We start from the raw sequence: 21,055 nt of genomic DNA, 5'->3' as shown, positions 1-21,055 counted from the left end.
CGTACCTCCCGTTCGGTCCATGCTGGAGCTCTTTTGCAATTCTGAGACTCCATCATGGTCACCTCTGCTGATGAGCTCTGCATGGTCACCTGCAGCTTGCCACGCTGGCCAAACAGGAAATGAGATTCAAAAGTTCGCGGTTCTTTTCCTGTCTACCTGGCCAGTGCATCTGAGTTGAGAGTGCTGTCCGGAGCGGTCAAAATGGAGCACTCTGGGATAGCTCCCGGAGGCCAATACCGTCGAATTGTGTCCACAGTACCCCAAATTTGACCCGGCAAGGCCGATTGAAGCGCTAATCCACTTGTCAGGGGTGGAGTAAGGAAATCGATTTTAAGAGCCCTTTAAGTCGAAATAAAGGGCTTCATCGTGTGGACAGGTGCAGGTTTACATCGATTTAATGCTGCTAAATTCGACCTAAAGTCCTTGTGTAGACCAGGGCTTTCAGGCAGTTTCAGTTCCCAGTCCTCAGTGCAAATAAAGGTCAGGGCCAATATTTCCTCTGAGTTTTTCCATCCATGTGTGGAATAAATTTTGTTATGTGAAGCAAGGTATGTGCGGATGTGCGCCACCAGTAGAAACAAAAAACCTAGATATAATATATATTTTTTAAAAGTTACCATAGGAATAATTACTCCAGCCAGGACAGGTTAGGCATTTTAGAACTCACCACTCAAAGAATTAAATGTAAGTGTAAGAGAGAAATAAAAAATTATGAAATGCATAGACCAGTCAAAAACTAAAATAACACACTTTGAAAGAATAAAATTACAGAGAATATATGTGCATTGCAGGAAGTACCAAGAAGTAACAGCAACAATCATACAAGTATGTGTTGGGAGGGGAGCGTGAAAGTCTGTGTGTGTGTGAGAGAGAGAGAGAGACACACACACACAGAGACTGTGTGTGCGCTGGCTGCTGGGGAAGTTTCTGAGAGACACCATGCACTGTGTCTTTAAGGCACTCACTGAAAGGTCTCCTGGCCCTGTCTTCCCTCCCCCACTCTGCGGAGATGGACATGGGCAGGAGAGAGACAGAGAGAGAAATTGTGTGAGCTGGCTGCTGGGGAAGTCTCAGAGACCATGTGCTGTCCCTTTAAGGCACACTCACTCACCCGGAAAGCTAGTTCAGACCTCCGACCACAGCAGCTCTCTCCTGCTTCAGTCCTGGGCCCTGTCCCCTCTCCCCGGCTCTGTGGAGATGGGGGAAAGAGGGCAGGGACACCCTGACATCAACATCCTCTCCTTCCAGGGCCATTGCTTCTCCCCACTTCTAAAGCATGTGCTGCCATACCCAGTCTTTTCAAGGAGATTTCTTTCTTTAAACAGAGGTTATCAAGCAAACAGAAAATAGTCTTAACTCCATCCTTGGCCCCAGGCTTCAGGGCCACCCTTCCCAGGGGTCTCTGGCACTCCAGCTCCTAGTAGCCTCCCAGCCTCAATCAGCTCTGCTCCTCTTGAGGAGCAGCAGCTGCAGGGCTGCTTCTCTGAGCCTCTGACCTGTCCCACTCCAGTGTGGCTTTTCCTCCCCAGGGCTCAGCCTGTTTCAGTCCTTCCTCCTTCCAGGTGCCTATTAGCATAGCAGCCCTTTACAGGCCGAGGTGTAGCCCAGCCCTCTTTAACTAGCTGGATTGGGCTCACCGGCTGAAGTCCAGGGAGCTGGGCTCAGTCTATCTACAGAGACAGGCAGTTACTGACAAAAAGTCATCTTTCAAAAACCAGAAATCAAATCCTACAGAGGAAAATAGAAAAGAACATAAACTCTGGCAAGTCAAGTGTAAAAATATAATTAGCAGGCCAAAAAAGAATTTGAAGAGCAACTAGCAAAAGACAGAAAAACTAACAGCAATTGTTTTTCAAGTACATCAGAAGCAGGAAGCCTGCTCAGTAATCCATGGGGCCACTGGATGATTGAGGTGCTAATGGAGCACTCAAGGAAGACAAGGCCATTGCAGAGAAGCTAAATCGATTCTTTACATCGGTCTTCACCGCAGAGGATGTGAGGGAGATTCCCACATCTGAGCCATTCCTTTTAGGGGACAAATACAGGAGGTTTGGGAACAAATTGATAAATTAAACAGTAATAAGTCATCAGGGCCAGATGATATTCACCCAAGAGTTTTGAAGGAACTCATATATGAAATTGCAGAACTACTAAGTGTGGTATGTAACCTATTGTTTAAATCTGCTTCTGTACCAGATGACTCACAGATAGGCTTACTGGCCTGTAACTGCCTAACTTCAGTATGAGGCAAACTGGCTGAAAGTATTGTTAAGAACAGAATTATTAGACACATAGATGAACACAATATGTTGGGGAAGAGTCAACACTGCTTTTGTAAAGGGAAATCATGCCTCATCAATCTATCAGAATTTTTTGAGGGAGTCAAAATGCATGTGGACATGGGTGATCCAGATTTCAGAAAGTCTTTGACAAGGTCTCTCACCAAAGGCTCTTAAGCAAAGTAGGCAGTGATGGGATAAGAGGGTCCTCTCATGGATCAGTAACTGGTTAAAAGATATAAAACATAGGTAGGAACAAATGGTCAGTTTTCACAGTGGAGAGAGGTAAACAGTACGCTCCTCCAAGGATCTGTGCTGGGAACCGTGCTGTTCAGCATATTTATAAATGGTCTGGAGAAAGGGGTAAATAGTGAGGTGGCAAAGTTTGCAGACTATATTAAATTACTCAAGATAGTTAAGCCCAAAGCTGACTGTGAAGAGTTACAAATGGATCTCTCAAAACTGGGAGGCTGGGCAACAAAATGGCAGAAGATATTCAGTGCTGATAAATACAAAGTAATGCACATTGGAAAACATAATCCCACCTACACATACAATATGATGGCATCTAAATTAGCTGTTATCACTCAAGAAAGAGAACTTGGAGTCCTTGTGGATAGTGGTCTGATAACATCTGCTCAATGTGCAGCAGCAGTCAAAAAAGCTAACAGAATGTTAGGAAACATTAGAAAAGGGACAATAAGACAGAAAAAATCATAACGCCATTATATAAATCCATGGTATGCCCACACCTGTAATACTGTGTGCAGTTCTGCTCGCCCTGTCTCAAAAGAGATATATTAGAATCATAGAATCATAGAATCATAGAATATCAGGGTTGGAAGGGACCCCAGAAGGTCATCTAGTCCAACCCCCTGCTCGAAGCAGGACCAATTCCCAGTTAAATCATCCCAGCCAGGGCTTTGTCAAGCCTGACCTTAAAAACCTCTAAGGAAGGAGATTCTACCACCTCCCTAGGTAACGCATTCCAGTGTTTCACCACCCTCTTAGTGAAAAAGTTTTTCCTAATATCCAATCTAAACCTCCCCCATTGCAACTTGAGACCATTACTCCTCGTTCTGTCATCTGCTACCATTGAGAACAGTCTAGAGCCATCCTCTTTGGAACCCCCTTTCAGGTAGTTGAAAGCAGCTATCAAATCCCCCCTCATTCTTCTCTTCTGCAGACTAAACAATCCCAGCTCCCTCAGCCTCTCTTCATAAGTCATGTGCTCTAGACCCCTAATCATTTTTGTTGCCCTTCGCTGGACTCTCTCCAATTTATCCACATCCTTCTTGTAGTGTGGGGCCCAAAACTGGACACAGTACTCCAGATGAGGCCTCACCAGTGTCGAATAGAGGGGAACGATCACGTCCCTCGATCTGCTCGCTATGCCCCTACTTATACATCCCAAAATGCCATTGGCCTTCTTGGCAACAAGGGCACACTGTTGACTCATATCCAGCTTCTCGTCCACTGTCACCCCTAGGTCCTTTTCCGCAGAACTGCTGCCTAGCCATTCGGTCCCTAGTCTGTAGCAGTGCATTGGATTCTTCCATCCTAAGTGCAGGACCCTGCACTTATCCTTATTGAACCTCATCAGATTTCTTTTGGCCCAATCCTCCAATTTGTCTAGGTCCTTCTGTATCCTATCCCTCCCCTCCAGCGTATCTACCACTCCTCCCAGTTTAGTATCATCTGCAAATTTGCTGAGAGTGCAATCCCCACCATCCTCCAGATCATTTATGAAGATATTGAACAAAACCGGCCCCAGGACCGACCCCTGGGGCACTCCACTTGACACCGGCTGCCAACTAGACATGGAGCCATTTATCACTACCCATTGAGCCCGACAATCTAGCCAGCTTTCTACCCACCTTATAGTGCATTCATCTAGCCCATACTTCCTTAACTTGCTGACAAGAATACTGTGGGAGACCGTGTCAAAAGCTTTGCTAAAGTCAAGAAACAATACATCCACTGCTTTCCCTTCATCCACAGAACCAGTAATCTCATCATAAAAGGCGATTAGATTAGTCAGGCATGACCTTCCCTTGGTGAATCCATGCTGACTGTTCCTGATCACTTTCCTCTCATGTAAGTGCTTCAGGATTGATTCTTTGAGGACCTGCTCCATGATTTTTCCAGGGACTGAGGTGAGGCTGACTGGCCTGTAGTTCCCAGGATCCTCCTTCTTCCCTTTTTTAAAGATTGGCACTACATTAGCCTTTTTCCAGTCATCCGGGACTTCCCCCGTTCGCCACGAGTTTTCAAAGATAATGGCCAAGGGCTCTGCAATCACAGCCGCCAATTCCTTCAGCACTCTCGGATGTAACTCGTCCGGCCCCATGGACTTGTGCACGTCCAGCTTTTCTAAATAGTCCCTAACCACCTCTATCTCCACAGAGGGCTGGCCATCTCTTCCCCATTCTGTGATGCCCAGCGCAGCAGTCTGGGAGCTGACCTTGTTAGTGAAAACAGAGGCAAAAAAAGCATTGAGTACATTAGCTTTTTCCACATCCTCTGTCACTAGGTTGCCTCCCTCATTCAGTAAGGGGCCCACACTTTCCTTGGCTTTCTTCTTGTTGCCAACATACCTGAAGAAACCCTTCTTGTTACTCTTGACATCTCTTGCTAGCTGCAGCTCCAGGTGCGATTTGGCCCTCCTTATATCTTTCCTACATGCCCGAGCAATATTTTTATACTCTTCCCTGGTCATACGTCCAACCTTCCACTTCTTGTAAGCTTCTTTTTTATGTTTAAGATCCGCTAGGATTTCACCATTAAGCCAAGCTGGTCGCTTGCCATGTTTACTATTCTTTCGACTCATCGGGATGGTTTGTCCCTGTAACCTCAACAGGGATTCCTTGAAATACAGCCAGCTCTCCTGGACTCCCTTCCCCTTCATGTTAGTCCCCCAGGGGATCCTGGCCATCTGTTCCCTGAGGGAGTCGAAGTCTACTTTCCTGAAGTCCAGGGTCCGTATCCTGCTGCTTACCTTTCTTCCCTGCGTCAGGATCCTGAACTCAACCAACTCATGGTCACTGCCTCCCAGATTCCCATCCACTTTTGCTTCCCCCACTAATTCTACCCGGTTTGTGAGCAGCAGGTCAAGAAAAGCGCCCCCCCTAGTTGGCTCCCCTAGCACTTGCGCCAGGAAATTGTCCCCTACGCTTTCCAAAAACTTCCTGGATTGTCTATGCACCGCTGTATTGCTCTCTGTATTTCTCTTAGAATTGGGAAAAGTAAAGAGAAGGGCAACAAAAATGATTAGGGGTATGGAACAGCTTCCATATGCGAGAGATTAAAAAGACTGGAACTCTTCAGCTTGGAAAAGAGAAAACTGAGGGGAGATATGATAGAGATCAATAAAATCATGAATGATCTGGAGAAAGTGAATAAGGAAGTGTTATTTACTCCTTTCATAACACAAGAACACAGGGTCACCCAATGAAATGATTAGGCAGTCTATTTAAAACAAATGTAAAGAAGTACTTCACACAATGCACAGTTAATCTGTGGAACTCATTGTGAAGGGATGTTGTGAAGGCCAAAAGTATAACTTGGTAAAAAAAAAGAATTAGGTAAGTTTCTGGAGGATAGGTCCATCAATTAGTCCAGATGGTCACTGACACAACCCCATGCTCCGGGTGTCCATAAACCTCTGATTGCCAGAAGCTGGGACTGGATGACAGGGGATGGATCACTCGATAAATTGCTCTGTTCTGTTCATTCCCTCTGAAGCATCTGGCACCGGTCACTGTTGAAATACAAGATAATGGACTAGCTGGACCATTGGCCTGACACATTATGACCATTCTCATGTTCTTATGATGGCTGCTTTGTCCATTCTACCAAATGATCTGGGAGGATATGACATGAAGAAAAACAGATAAAGTTTCTCTGAGAACTGGGTGAGAATATTTTAAGGCAGGTACCACAATCTGGAAATGGCACAAATAGAAAGAACTTATTTGGATACTGCATCAGTTCCTAAGGGAAATGTTACATTCAAAGAAACATTGCACAGCAGTGATATGTTGTTGTAATCTAAAAAAGTTGTGTTATTTTTCAGTATGACTATATGGGTTCAGACAAGGATGTTGTAACGGAGAAAATAGTCCAGCTTATTGGCTTTGTCAATAGTGTAAGTTACTGTCTTTTTCTGTTCAATATTCATATGGGAAATGTGGCTGTTCTGAGTCATTTTGCTGGTAGTCATAGCCTAGCAGGTAGAGCAGGGGGCTGGGATCAGGACTCCTGGGTTCTATTCCTGGTTCTGTCACCGACCTGCTGTGTGACTTTGCTAAGTCACCTCACATTTCTGTGTCTTTTTCTTCTGTAAATTCGATATAATACTTATCTGTGTCCTACATCAGAAGGGTTATGTGAGACTTATAATGCTTTGAGAACCTTGGATGAAAGATGCAGTAGGAGAAGAAAATATTATTACCGCAAGAAGTCCAGATATTTTATAGATGATATTATTCTCTGGTGATTATTTAATACCAGTTTTCACCCTCAGGATACTCAGTCTGCAGCAATTAGATTAAAAACCATTTTATGTTCCTCACCGCCAGGATTAGATCATTCACCCCTGAGAGACATCAGAGACGCCAGGTACTCTGAGCCATCTGAAAATAAAGGGACCTGCAATGTGTCCCCCTTTAGAATTTTTTTATTGTAAAACTACTCTGACTACCTTCCTTGTGGGCACGTGTTACTGTTGTTATGATATCCGTGAATCTTTTTCTGTCTTAAACTTCCTTAGGTTATGTTTGTGCTGTATACAGTATTAGTAGTATGATGAGCCTCAATCTTGGCACGAGGATTCCCCAGATGGGCAGTTTTCCAAACTCAGCTTTTTACGTGGGTTAGCAGTGCAGTTTAAAGTGTACAGGATGATCTGGGGTTGAACTCAGACTGCTAACCTCAGTTGAAAGCGAAATTGCTGTGTCTGCATTGGTATTTTAGCCTGAGTTAACTAACCCGAGTTAAGAATGCACCTGTTGTTTTTTTTTTTCAGTGTAGACATAATCTTAGTTATTTTAAGTTAACTTGGTCATAAGAAGAACTGTATGCATCATTGTAACCGTGTTGGTCCCAGGATATTAGAGAGACAAGGTGGGTGAGGTAATATCCTTTATTGGACCAGCTTCTGTTGGTGAGAGAGACAAGCTTCTTGAGCTCACACAGAATTGAAGAAAAGCTCTTTGTAAGCTTGAAAGCTTGTCTCTCTCACCAGCAGAAGTTGGTCTAATAAAAGATATTACCTCACTCACCTTGTCTCTCTAATAAAAAGAACTGACAGTTGTGATGCACTAACTGAGAATTTATTTTGATTGACTAGATTGAAAAGGATTGATATGGACTAAGATGTTGGATTTTAGGATCTTTCAGTAGTGTGTTTTCCTTAACATAGATTACAACATTTTATTATGGGGACATCTGTGGCTATACACTCTGTGACAGTCCAATCCATAGTTTGTTACACTCATGGCCATTGCTTATAGATCTTCCAATACTACAGTGCATATAATGTAATTGATCTTGTATTTTCTCTGTTACATTTTCAGATGTTTACCTCTCTTAATATGACAATTGTGCTGTCTTCATTGGAGTTCTGGGCAGATAGTAACAAAATTCCTATAACAGGGGAAGCTGATGAATTATTACAAAGGTTTTTACAGTGGAAAAATATCCATCTTATTCTACGGCCACATGACATAGCATATTTATTTGTGTAAGAAGAACATTACTTTATTATTAAAGAAGATGCACTAGAAATCTTTTAGACTGTCATTGTTTTTAGAAAGAATATATTTATGATCAAGAATCTTTTTTGTGCTTTAGTTACAGGGACCAACCAAATTATGTAGGGGCATCTTTTGCAGGAAAGCTGTGTCTGAGAAACTATTCCGGAGGGGTTGCTCTGGTATGATATAATAGAATTTACTTACCTGTACAAGTAATATACTGTATTGGTTACTTACAGTTCTGACCTTTGCTTGTAGGGGCAAATCTTGCACCCACCTCTACAACTAAGAAGAGTCCCCTGGCAACAGAATCAATGCAGCTATGCGGTGCAGGGGGAACACAGAATTTAGCAGGGCCATTCAGAGGTTAAACACCATGAGAAGAGGACCCTTGTCTCACATGCTGTGGAGCAGCATGCAAGGGATGATGAAATAGAAATGGAGCCAAAGGATATCCTTGTCTGGGGTCCTCTGGTTTTCTGCTCTGGGTGGTGGCTCCAAAAAGGCATCACAGATTATTTGAGCCAGTGGGCTCGGTAGCCACTCCATAGGATCAGATGGAAAGATTCTTGCCCCTGCACTTCTACTCTGCACTCATCTTGTCTACTTAGACTAGGCACTGCACAGAGGATTCGGCCTCTGGAGAAAAAGTACGTTAATGAGTGTTTGAATTCAGGATTACACATGTTCTTTGTAACTTCCTTCTAGTCCTGGAAGTGGACAGAGCAGTTTCCTTACAATGGCGTATGCGTTCCTTTCATATATTATGTCTAGTACAGATATCTTTGAGTATGTTAGGCAGGGCAGAAAACAAAAAATTTAGATTTTTATCACAGTTTGTTTCTACAGTTAAATGAACTTTTAGCACTTTCTTTCTTATTATATTAGTATCAAAGAACAATAACACTGGAGACATTTTCAGTCATCATTGCACAGCTGCTCGGGCTTAGTCTGGGAATAGCATATGATGATTCTAGGGATTGTCAATGTTCAGGATACACCTGCATAATGCACACCACAGCAGTGTAAGTTTTTTTTAAATTATTATTAATTTATGTACCTCACATAGCATTGCATTATTTATTATATTTAGAACCATTTTAATATGCATACAAGTGCTATCGTTCTAAATAATGCCATATTAGGATGTATGTAGACTTTTGTACCTCTATATCACTGTTTTAAATCCATCCCAGTTCATTAGTGGCTGGAAGTTGTCTGTGTGTACGCCTATGTGAGTTGGGATAGTTTGGATATATGGAAACATACCGACAAAGAATAGGACTGTGACCTATAGATGGATGGATGGATATCTAGATAGAATTAGGTTTCAGAGTGATTGCCATGTTAGATATAGATATAGGTCATATCTAGATAGATATAGGTATAGGTCACAGTCCTCCTCTTTGTTGGTATGTTTCCATATAACCAAACTATCCCAACACAAATGTCATCAGCTGGGAATCTCTGCAGAGGAGCCAACAGACTGACTTACTTTCTCATCCCCGAGATGGTCCCACAAGATTTAAAGCAGATTAGTGACATAGTGCAGGAAAACTTGCACTGTTGCTGCTTGTCATGTGCATAAAGGGAGTAATTCAATCTGAGGCTGCCTGTCAGTCAGGTACTTGCCATGAACACTAATTTGATGTAAAAATCTAAAATAAATAAATAGTACTTTCAGAGATTAACAGTTTCAGGAAATATTTCGCTTTTCACTTAAGTACAAAATCTCTCTCCTACCCTCATCTTTTAAGTCCTATTTCTCTATCTAAGCAGTTGTTGATAACAATGTGACTTTTAATGTCTATGTTCCCGCTGAGCTACAGTCTTGAAATTAAATACACTAATTCATTATGTGCCACTGAATACAGGAAAAGCCCTAACTTGGACCTTCAGAGATCATAAGGTCTTTTATTATCAAATTTCAAATGTTCAATCACTCTTAGTTTAAAACTAGTCCACACTTCTCCATTTTCTCCACCCTTTTTTTAAGCTTTCCAGTTTATGCTATGTACAGATGTGTACTCACTATGGGCCCAATCATGCAAACTCTTATGGATATAAGTAACTTTACTCACATGACTAGTTCTATTATGTAAAATTACTCAAGGGCCTAAATGTTTCTAATATTAGTATAATGTAATCTGTCATTAAAATAAAATTTACTGAGAGTTCCATCTTCTTGTGAGATGCTTTATTGTCTGTGATGGCAAGAGGAGGGAAAAGGGAGACAATTGTACCAGCCCCATAAGCTCGGCCCCACCCCCCAATGTTTGTAACTGGAATGTCTGGAACTGGGGTGAAATGGGAGGGGACGGGGCCACAGCAAACATGATGTACTGGGGCTCCAGACTTCTCTCAGTGGGCTTGTACATGGTAGTACACTCAATTCAATATAACTGCTGATGACAGGAAAGAAAAAAAAATCTGGTATTTATATTATAGGTTTCCTAATTGTAGCTGCTAGATTGATTACTATTAAACTAACCTCAATTGCTGTCAAGTTTTCACTGAGGAGAATAAACAAGTGTTCTGGAAGAGACAGAAAAGGCATGGCCTGCAGTATCTTTAGTGGAGAGATTGAGACAATAACAGTTTAGAAAGGTTTTGCTGCTCTGCTTGTGTTTTCCTAATTTAACGAGGGCATCCTCCATTGCATGTTATGCCTGCTTCTTGCCCTCAGTTGGCTGCAGCTTGCAGTCTGTCTGGGACCCAAACACCATTCTAGCACAAACTTGCAAACATATTTTAAAAAATTATATTTATTCCTTCATTGAGGCAAACATGCTGGGTCAGAGGCCTCCAATTTGGAGAAATTATGTTAATTTGAGGTTGCCAGTTCTATTTAATTTATTTCAGCCAAGAAGAATGTTGAAGGCAAGTGAATGCACTTAAGGTACCAGGTTAATAGCCACATTCACCCACAAGGCAGACAGCTGACATATTTTTAAAAATCCTTAATTTTGCAACCAAAGTCATTTTTGTTTTATTAAAGTATTTCAGTGGCGTGAAAGGATATATATTTTACAAAGCATGGAGAATATTTTAACGATGATATTGTACTTTATGTTTTAGACATTCCAGTGGGACAAAGGCCTTTAGCAACTGCAGTATAGGAGACTTTCAAAGTTTCATTGCAAGTGGAGAAGGAGAATGCCTTTTGAACAAACCGTATTTGAATGCATCTTATAGGGCTCCCGTCTGTGGCAACAAAATAGTGGAGGAAGGAGAGGACTGTGACTGTGGCACACGAAAGGTTAGGAAATAAATTCCTGAAATTTAATATGAATAAATAATTCACAGTTCCATACCTTGAGACTGAAGAGAAAATTAAAAAAATAAGAGATACCTTATGGGTCCAAGAAGTGCTAACAAGACCTCTGGATGAAAGGCCACCTGGAGCCCTTGAGAAAAACCATTCAACTTTGAAATGCTATGGAGGTGCTTTTTCTCAACCTCATAGTCAGGGTTGTGTTCTGAAATGGGCTTTAAAATGAAACATAAATTTCTGTTTTTCATTTCTCTTTGAATTTCAAATGTAGCTTTATTTGATTTTTTAAATTTATAATAGAAAGCATTTGAAATTACTGTTGTTAAAATTTGTCCATGGCATTCTGCCTTTTTGATTGTTAAGTGACATCTTCAAAATTGATAAACTTGAAGGAAGCTCGTGCAACAGATGTTATTTGTTTTAACTGACAGTTTATTAACCAACAGGTAGCTGACAGATAAAACTGCCATCAACTACGCTTTTATGCCATATTTTATCCCATATCTAAGTATGTTTTATGTGCAGCTTCTGACGGATAAAACCTTTTCCTTTGGCAGCTATACTTCTGTCGCACAGCTCCAGGAACCACCCCTCCAGGCATACCTTTCCTTCACTCATCTGTCTCCTCTCTGAAATGTTAAGACAAGTGTCAATCTGAATGTATCTACAAGGTACTGTGTACTCTAGGTCCAATCCAGGGAAGCATTTAAGCATGTGCTTAACTTTAAAAATATGAAAAAGTCAATGAAACTACTCATGTAATTAAAGTTAAACACTTGGTTAAGTACTTTGTTGGCTCAGATCAGAGAGCTCAGCACCTTTCAGGATCAAGCCCCATAAAAGCCCTACGAAATGAATATATACAAACAAATTCATTGTGAAAACAGTTAAGAACACTACATGCTGGCTTTCTATCACACCCTTCACTAACCTCCTCCCTCCCAACAAAACATTCCTCCCTCCACTAGCACAAACCTTGACTCTACTACAATTAGTATACAGCAGAGACCATCTACCACAATGTTATCTGCCCCTTCTGGGGATGACAGCCTTCCATTACTAATCTTCTCCTTCCAAACACAAAAATATACTATATTAGACATTCACAACTAATAGCATTGGGATGGGGACGTTCCGTAAAAGGATGTGCACAGAAGGGGAGGTTGAGGAGATAGAGTTAAGGATGCGATTCATGATCTGTGGTGTATGGCTGTTGTGATGAAGATAAAATGTGTGCCTGTGGGTAGAAGAGTAGAGGATATGTACTATAAGGTGACTTGACTTTTAATTTCCTTGCTTTTGTGTTTTTGTATTAGGTATGTTATATGTGTAACAACCATAACCGTTTTTATATTCTAATAGTATTTGGTTTGATACTGGTAGGTCAGCAAATGTTCTCCAGTACTAAAGTTTTAAAACAGTGTAGTGACTTTCTGCTTATTTCAGAGACAGTAGCCTCTCTGTAGTTAAGGTTGGAGCTACTGCACGATTCTATTATAAGTGCCTCCTAACTTCACCAGAACTTAAACCAGTGTAGCTGAAATTGCTTGGTAAACTGGGTGCAAGCAAACAATATGTATTTTAATACTGCCAAATGTAAATGTATACATCAAGGAACAAAGAATGTGTAAGCCATACTTATAGTATAGGGGACTCTACCCTGGAAAGCAGTGATTCTGAAAATGACTGGGGGGCTTGGTGAATAATCAGCTGAACATGAACTCCCAGTGCGATGCTGTGGCCAAAAGGGCTAATGTAGTACTTGAATGCATAAATGGGAATCTCGAGTAGAAGCAGAGAGGTTGTTTTACCTTTGTATTTAGTCCTGGTGTGACCACTACTGGAATACTGTGTCTAGTTCTGGTGTTCACAATTCAAGAAGGATGTTGAGAATTGGAGAGTGTTCAGAGAAGAGCCAAGAGAATGATTAAAGGATTGAAAAACATGCCTTATAGTGATAGTCTCAAGGAGCTCCATCTATTTAGCTTAACAAAGAGAAGGTTCAAGGGTGACTTGATCACAGCCTGTAAGTACCCACATGGGTAACAAATATTTTATAATGGGCTCTTCAGTCTGGAAGACAATGGCTGGAAGTTGGAGCCAGATAAATTCAGATTGGAAATAAGGCACATATTTTAAACAATGAGGATAATTAACCATTGGAATATGTACAGGGGCGGTCACCCCTCTCCGGAGCGGCAGGGGTTAAAAACAGTCCTGGGAAAGGGCTGCCCCGGGGAGCCAATTAGGTGCGGGTTTGAGGCAGCCAATCAGGGCCAGGCTGGGAGTATAAGAAGGCCTAAGGGAGGAGCTGGGTCACAGTCTCTTTCCAGCCTTGGAGGGAGAAGGACCTAGCTGCCTGGCAGCACAGGGTACCTGATGCAGAGCAGAGCAGAGCAGAGCAGAGCAGAGGGGGGGGGAAGGGCTGGGGAGCTGGGGAGCTCCAGGGTGAGGCCCCAGAGAACAGGGGCTAGATGATGACTGGCAGTAGCCACTGAGGCAAGGTGGGCTTAGAGGGTTGGGGGTTCCCCTGGGAGGGGAGACCCAGAGTGTGGGGGTACTGCTGGGGAAGAACCCCAAGGTAAAGGGGCACCAGGGTATGGGAGGGACACGGAGACCAGAAGCAGGTGAGCCACTGGCTGGCAGAGGGCGCTCCAAGGCTGGAGAAGAGCTAATTCCCAGGGCGACCAGCAGGAGACACCACACTGGTGAGTCTTGACCTTGCTACAGAATAACTTACGAAAAGTGATGGTGGATTCTCTTATCACTGTCCATTTAAAAATCAATATTGGATGCTTTTCTAAAAGGTTTGCTGTAGTTCAAACAGGAAATATATTGGGAATTTCTATAGCCTGTGTTATGCAGGAGGTGTTGTAATAATTGGGCCTACAAATTAAAATTTACCTTATTTGTGGACTAAGCTGTGAGAAGTGAAAGTTCATAAAATGTAATAATGCCTATAACAAAATATTGTTGGAAAAATATGTAAAAGGAGACAGAATGACTAAATTAGTCCAAACAAAAAAGCCTGTTAAAGGACTGTGTTAAGATCATGTCTGGCAAACAAGAGAAGTGTGGAACCAGAAAGTAACGAACGAAAATTGGAGTGTCAGAAACTAGGCCTAATTGGTGTATTGAATAAAGAGAAGATGAGCTATTCTGCCTGTCACTCCATTTTGGGGTCTCTAGAAGAAGAGACTTTGGGTGAAGAATCAGGCTGTTTGTCAACCACTGCAGGCTGGGAGATGGGAGAACTGGAAGGAGTGAGCTTCACCATGATGGCCAAACACATACAGTATGTGGAGGACTGTTGCACCAGTCAGACTGATCATGGTTGATAGCATCACACCAGGCATTGTACAATGAAGTTCCCAGATCTGGCTCAGTAATGCGAATCCATGAATTTCTGGGGTGGCCTCATGGATGGCGCCGGGTAGGTCAGGATGTACACCCCTTCATGTGTCAATGGAGAGTTTGAGAGCATGCTGTACTGGGGTGTTTTTGTCCATTCTGGTGTCTTGGCCGAAGAGCATGCAATGTTGCTTTTGAATATAATGAGCTATTGAAGGAAGGTCGAATCTCTGTGAGATTGTGACATTTCACACAAAGTCAAACCACTTTGTACTCAGATTTGGCTCAGACAGCACATATGGAATGCCTCTAGCTGCTCCAAGTCTGCCTGCAAGAGGCTCCAGGTTTCTGACCTATATAGCAATACAGGTAGTACACAGATTTGATAAATCCTGAACTTTGTCTCAGTGCAATGATATTTTTGCATTCATAATTGAGACCTGGATTTCATACAGGAGGTGGCAAGAACTATTTGTCAAATAATGTCTGGTTCGCTGTGGCTGTTTGAACTCTGCTTGTAATCTAGATAGATGAACGCATCAGCGCTTTCCATGTTGCATGCTTCAGTACAGGGATTAAAATATCACTGTGGCCTCAAGTGCAGATGTTAAAGTGTCAACTTCAACAGCATGCAACCTCTGGAACTGCTACTACTTCTGATACTTCCAGAAGCCTTCTACCAAAGCTTAGTTACCGCAGATATCTGGGTCCTTGGCATTATTCAGTAAGCCATGAGCCGAGGCTTTGGGAACTTCCTCCAAACCGCCCCCTTGAGAATGTTTTTGAAACGCCTCCTGTCAGAAAGGGACTTTTAATTAACTTCTTTCCTTGGGGGTGGGGGGGAAGAGACTTCAGTTTCCAGGGCCACCAAACTGGTATCTTTTGCCAGGATTAAAATGTGGTATATTCTAAAATCTATAATGTTTCTATTGTTTGTTTTCAGGAATGTGTATGGGATCAGTGTTGCCAACGCACCTGTAAATTTAGACGAGACATCAAATGTATCACTGGAGATTGTTGCTGGAAATGTAGGGTAAGCTATACATCCTGAGTGATCAGAACCTAACACATTTTCTAACTATAACCCACATATCTAACAATAGCCCCGATACTGCAGATACTTAATGCTTAACTTTTAAGTATGTGAATAATCCAGTTCAGTATTTAGGATTGGAGCAAACTGTGCATACTATATATTATTGCTTTCTATACTTATATACAGAAAGAACCAGAGAACAAGTCACTGTTGACATATCGAGCTACCTAAAATATTGTCAAAATGATATTGATAATTCAAGGCAATATTGTAAATGAGACCTGATGGAAGCAGTTGTATAAACATGTACTTAATACTCTGTCTGAGCGTGCACATGCCATAGGAGTTAAGCAGAGGCCAATGACTCAAATGACCAAAAAGGGAGCTGATCTTCACTTTGTTTCATGGGATCAGCTTTTTGTTATTCAAGTCATCAAAGCAAAAACTTTTTTTTAAAAACAAAAAGCTGAAAGACTTAGCTTTCTTATATTTAAAAAAAGTGTTTCTAGTTGTTAGGTTTCCCTGTTATGTTGATTAATCAGTATAAATATCAAATATTGTGATTTGCATAAATTCTGTTCCTTAGTAGTTATAATTAGAGCTGATTGGAAAAATGTCAGTGAAACCATTTTCAGCCAGAGAGTGCAGTTCTGTCAAAGTCTAAATGCTTTGCAAAATCATGTAAATTTTGTCTAAATTTAAAAAGAAAATAAGGGAAAAGAATTCTGACAATATAATTTCAATTTTGTCTTTAATATTTTTGATATTATATTATATAATATTAAAATAAAAATTGTGAAATCAAAATGAAACATTTAGATCAACTTTAAATGATTTTCCCCATGCTATTTTCTTTCATAGAGAAATTTGAAGTGTAGGCGTGTTGTTCCTAATCAGAAGATAGATATCAAAATCTTGAAATCCTTTGCAAATTTCTATCCTCCACACAGCTCTAGTTATAACTTTTCTATATATCATGCACAGGCCTCCTATTTCTGTTTTTTTCCTACTAGTTTGTGCGAAATGGTACATTATGTCGAAGCACTAGCGAAGATGAGTGTGATCTAATAGAGTATTGCAATGGTTCCTCTGCACACTGTACACCTGACTTCTGGGTCATGGATGGACACCCATGCAACCGTAACACAGCCTATTGTTTCAAAGGAGTTTGCCAAACTGCTGATAAACAGTGTAAAAAACTCTTTGGTAAAGGTAATAATGATAGTTATTTGTTTCCAAAATCTCATTCTAGAGAATGCTATCATCAGTGTTTCTACCTTATGAAGGTGGATAATTATTATTTGTCACAAATGACATAATTAAGCACAGATACTTGAGGCAACTTCCTGGACGCACTGTGGTCTGCTGGGTAAGACTTGGGTTTATGGCATCAAAGATCTGGGTTTTGTTCACAGCTCAGCCACAAACTTTCTAGGTAACTTTGAGTATTTCCCTTAACCTTTTTATGCTTCAGTGACTACATGGGTAAAATATGGATAACTATATTTTATACCGCTGGTAGTGCTGTGAAGCTCCCTACATAAAATACATGTATGTAGTGCAGAGATTTATTAAGACCAGTCAGTGTAAAGGGTGAGACTAGAACTCATGACTACCTGTATCCTAGCAGCCTGCACATTCCCCTAAGTCCAGATGGCATTTTGGTTGGGGGGAGTGGAGAGGAGATAATGGCAGTGGTATTTTGGTGTGAAGAGTTTTTGTTTTTTTTAACCATATCATAGACTTTCTAAAATCATTTTTGAAGTTGCTTTGGTTTGGAACAATTAGAAGGCCTGGTTAATTCACTCTGAAGCTAATTTAGCTTCAGGTTAGCCTGTAAATTAGAACATTTCCTATTTATGTGACTGAGCAGAGTTTCTAGTGGCCTTAAGTGTGTTATCTTACACGCACATTTTATGAAAATTAGAAAGATGCATACCACACATTAAGGCTATCATGCAAAGTGTTTTGCAAGCATAACTATAGCAGTTGTAAACATTATTATATTAGTAACCCTAATGAGATGATCTGATGGTTCTTTGCCATCCTTGTCCAGGCTGATCTGGTTCATAAAATGCTGTCAACCTGCAGCTACAAGGCCCCCTACTCCATCAGGGACAGGTTATTTACTCCTGGTGTATGGAATAAAAGCTGCTTCATGCCAACTCTTGTGATAACGACTGGAGCCCTTTCCTTGCCCCTAACTGGAACACATCACAGGTTCCACATGAAGGCCTGGTTAAATCACTCTGAAGCTAATTTAGCTTCAGAAACTTGCTGAGCATACTCCAGGTTAGCCTGTAAATTAGAACATTTCCTATTATGTATGTGACTGAACAGAGTTTCTAGTGGCCTTAAGTGTGTTATCTTACACCCACATTCTCCATATCTTCTGTTTAATAGGAAATCTCCATACCTATTCCTTTAACTCCAGAAACAACTTACACACATTTTTGACACATTTCCAATGGTTGTCAAACACTCTCAGTACCACACCTGACACACATACCTTCCTATGGTAGAGCACAGGACTGGCTTTGGAGGTTCTGCTGATCTAGGTGAATAGATACCTCTACCAATCTATAGTCACCCAAATAAATAATTACTGTACTTTTTTTCTACCACTAATTTTTGCTGCTCTAGGCAACTGCCTGTTCTGCCTGTGTCTTGAAGTCAGCCTTGGCAGAGCATTTTGGGACTTATGAAAAAGAGACGGTTGCCCACTTGTTCTAGGAGGAGGCCATGACTGAATAGCTGTGAAGGAAGCCCGAGTTTGGCTTGAAGCAACCCTGTGTCTATGACCTGCAAACTAGACTTGACAGTGCACCTAAAGACATGGCAGAGAACAATTCTGCACTAGCATGTGCTAGGTGTTCCAGCAAAACATTTTCCAACTCTGACTTCTATAAGTCTATGACTAAGTCTAATCAATGTTATTGTATTTGCAGCTTCAAAAAGTGGCTCTCTCGCATGTTATGAAGAAATTAATGGTCAAAAGGATAGGATGGGACACTGCGGCTCCAATCAGGACGGTTACCAGGCTTGTGAATGGAAGTATGTTTTGAGAAATAGAAATGTCTCCCTATAGGGAGAACTACAAGGTGAAGCATGGCATCTTGGCTGATTGTGTTGAAAGTAACTTGGATTTTGAACATTTTTATCCGGTTTGTTTCTGAACTTTTACTATATGTAAACAGCTGCTGGCCTGTTTTCCCAGCTCAGGAAGAGTTCACTGCCATGCCCATGTTTTTTTTTTTTTTCAGGGTACAGCTTTATTCTTTAGCAGAAAACTCAGGCAAAGTATCAAACCAAAACAGTTTCTCTGCCCACCATAGGCTACAGCTCCTACAGGCTTTTTCCCCACTTGGTTCTCTCAGTACTGAAAGGAGGACACACCATGCACTTCAGTCCCTCTGCTTCAGGGTCTATTGCAAGAGCCTCTCTCCTACCTGAAGCGCCTCTTCAGCTGAGCCACTTGCTGGTTTTATAATCGCTTGCTTCCTTCCAGCAGGGTCTGAAAATTGAACAGGGCTGGCCAGCCCCAGGCTTATTGGACCCTAATGGGGCAAGGCACTCTGTTACACAGTATACTTCTACTTCATTCTCCTCTCTGACCTATTCTGCTCTTCTGTAGGGTTTTTACTTTTGGCAAACCTAGTATCCCGTCTGACAAAGGCTAGGTAGAGGGAGAACTAATGACTGTTTATTATGCAAAATGTCCTTGTTTTACTGTTAGCTCCTTCTCTCTGTTTGCTTCAGCAGAAATCTAGATTGTGATCCCTCTAGGGCAGATATTATCTTGTTTTTACAGTGTCTAGCACAATAGGGTTCTCATTACCAAATGGGGGCATTAGCGCTACTGTAATACAAATAGTAAATAACAATCCCATTGATTATTGTCATCCCACCATGGTTCAGAAATTCCTGTTTTTTGTAGCTTCTCTTCACTTGCCAGGCATTTCAGTTCACCTCTTTTTGCCTTTAAGATAAATGCTTTGATAGACAAACATTTGTAGTCTATACACTTTAAACTTTACATTTCCTCTTGCCCTACAGAAATTAAAATTGAAGAGAAAACTAACTTAAAACTGGAATGTTTTATTGTTGATAAAATACTTTCAAAAGATGCTTTAAAACTTTTTTAAAAATCTGCTTCTAAATTAATTTTAATGGGATCTGAGGGGTGCAATTTATTTTAATTTAAAATTTTTATATCCACTATATTAAAAAAAACAAACCAATTAATCAGACAACTGGCTGAATTAAAAAATAAATCACAAACTGACCACTAACTCCATACCATGATAAAAAAGCAAGGAAGTGAAAAATGTCATTCCTAACCAGTGACCCAGAGAGTCCTTGCAGACATAACCACTTTATTTCAAGCAGAAGTCTGAGTAGATTGGTGGACTTTGCAGCATACCCTGAAGAGTCAAGACTAGCAAATTCTACTCCTGGGGAAACTGTGTGCCACTGCGCATGCATAGAATTAATGTCCCCTGCAGATTTGCTTCCCTGCAGAAAAATGACTTTCTGATGGGGAAGCAAAGGGAGCCACGAGTGGTCATGCAACCCTCCCCAGCTGTATGTTTTGGGGTGCCCAGGGAACTGGTAGAGAGGTATATCACTGTGGGGCTGGGGAAGACCTGGCTGGTGGCTCCTACCCTGCACCATGCTCTGCTGCTAGCTCCGGCTGGGCTAGTGAGGATGGGACTTCCTCTTCCCCTGCACGATCTGGACCCAGGCCAGACCCACCCTCAGATTTCTCCCCCAGCTGCAGGAAACTCTGCAAATTCCTCCCCCCCACCACTTCCTGCACCCATAGCTCCTTAATTTCAGGGGGAGGGATCCCTGTACAGGAAGCTGCTCTCCCATCTGCCCAGCCCCCATGCAGCCAGATCCTCCTGCCAAGCCTCACCCCCTGCACTCAGAACTCACCCTGATGAGCCTCACTTCCCCTGCACCACCCTGACAAGTCATCTGGACCCCCTCACTGAGCCTCCCCTGCCAAGCTCAGTCTCCCCCACCCAGACCCCCCCCCCGCTGAGCTCCAACCACCTTCATCTGGACCCCCTGCAGAGTCCCATTACCACTGCACCCAGAACCCCCCAACAAGCCCCTGTGCATCCAGATCCTCCCCACACTGAGCCACCCACACCGAGATTTCCCCACACAGAACCCTCTCAAACCACATCTGGGTCCCCCCACACTAAGCCCCTCCACACTTGAATCCTGCCTTGTTGAGCCTGCCTGCCCATGTGGAAGGGCAGGGCTCTGGGGAAAGCCTGGTCTTTGTGCTGTGTCAGGGTTGGGTGCAGCCTCACTGCTGAGTCCATGTCCCGGGGGGGCTGCACAGTGA

The 21,055-nt window shown here is 42.1% G+C and overlaps 1 protein-coding gene across 1 annotated transcript in view; it reads left to right on the top strand.

Moving 5' to 3' along the window:
* The window catches only part of LOC141978276 (disintegrin and metalloproteinase domain-containing protein 18-like), a 45,347-nt gene that overhangs the window by 9,727 nt on the left and 14,565 nt on the right, over positions 1 to 21,055 (top strand). Inside the window, exons 6-8 of the mRNA XM_074940266.1 lie at positions 15,604 to 15,693; positions 16,710 to 16,908; positions 18,645 to 18,750. Coding sequence (XP_074796367.1) covers positions 15,604 to 15,693; positions 16,710 to 16,908; positions 18,645 to 18,750 — 395 coding nt within the window. The remainder of the gene's footprint in view (positions 1 to 15,603; positions 15,694 to 16,709; positions 16,909 to 18,644; positions 18,751 to 21,055) is intronic.

Source organism: Natator depressus, chromosome 26 (genome assembly GCF_965152275.1).
Source record: "Natator depressus isolate rNatDep1 chromosome 26, rNatDep2.hap1, whole genome shotgun sequence".
NCBI classification, from domain to species: domain Eukaryota; kingdom Metazoa; phylum Chordata; order Testudines; family Cheloniidae; genus Natator; species Natator depressus.
This window is presented reverse-complemented; position numbering and strand designations above follow the sequence as displayed.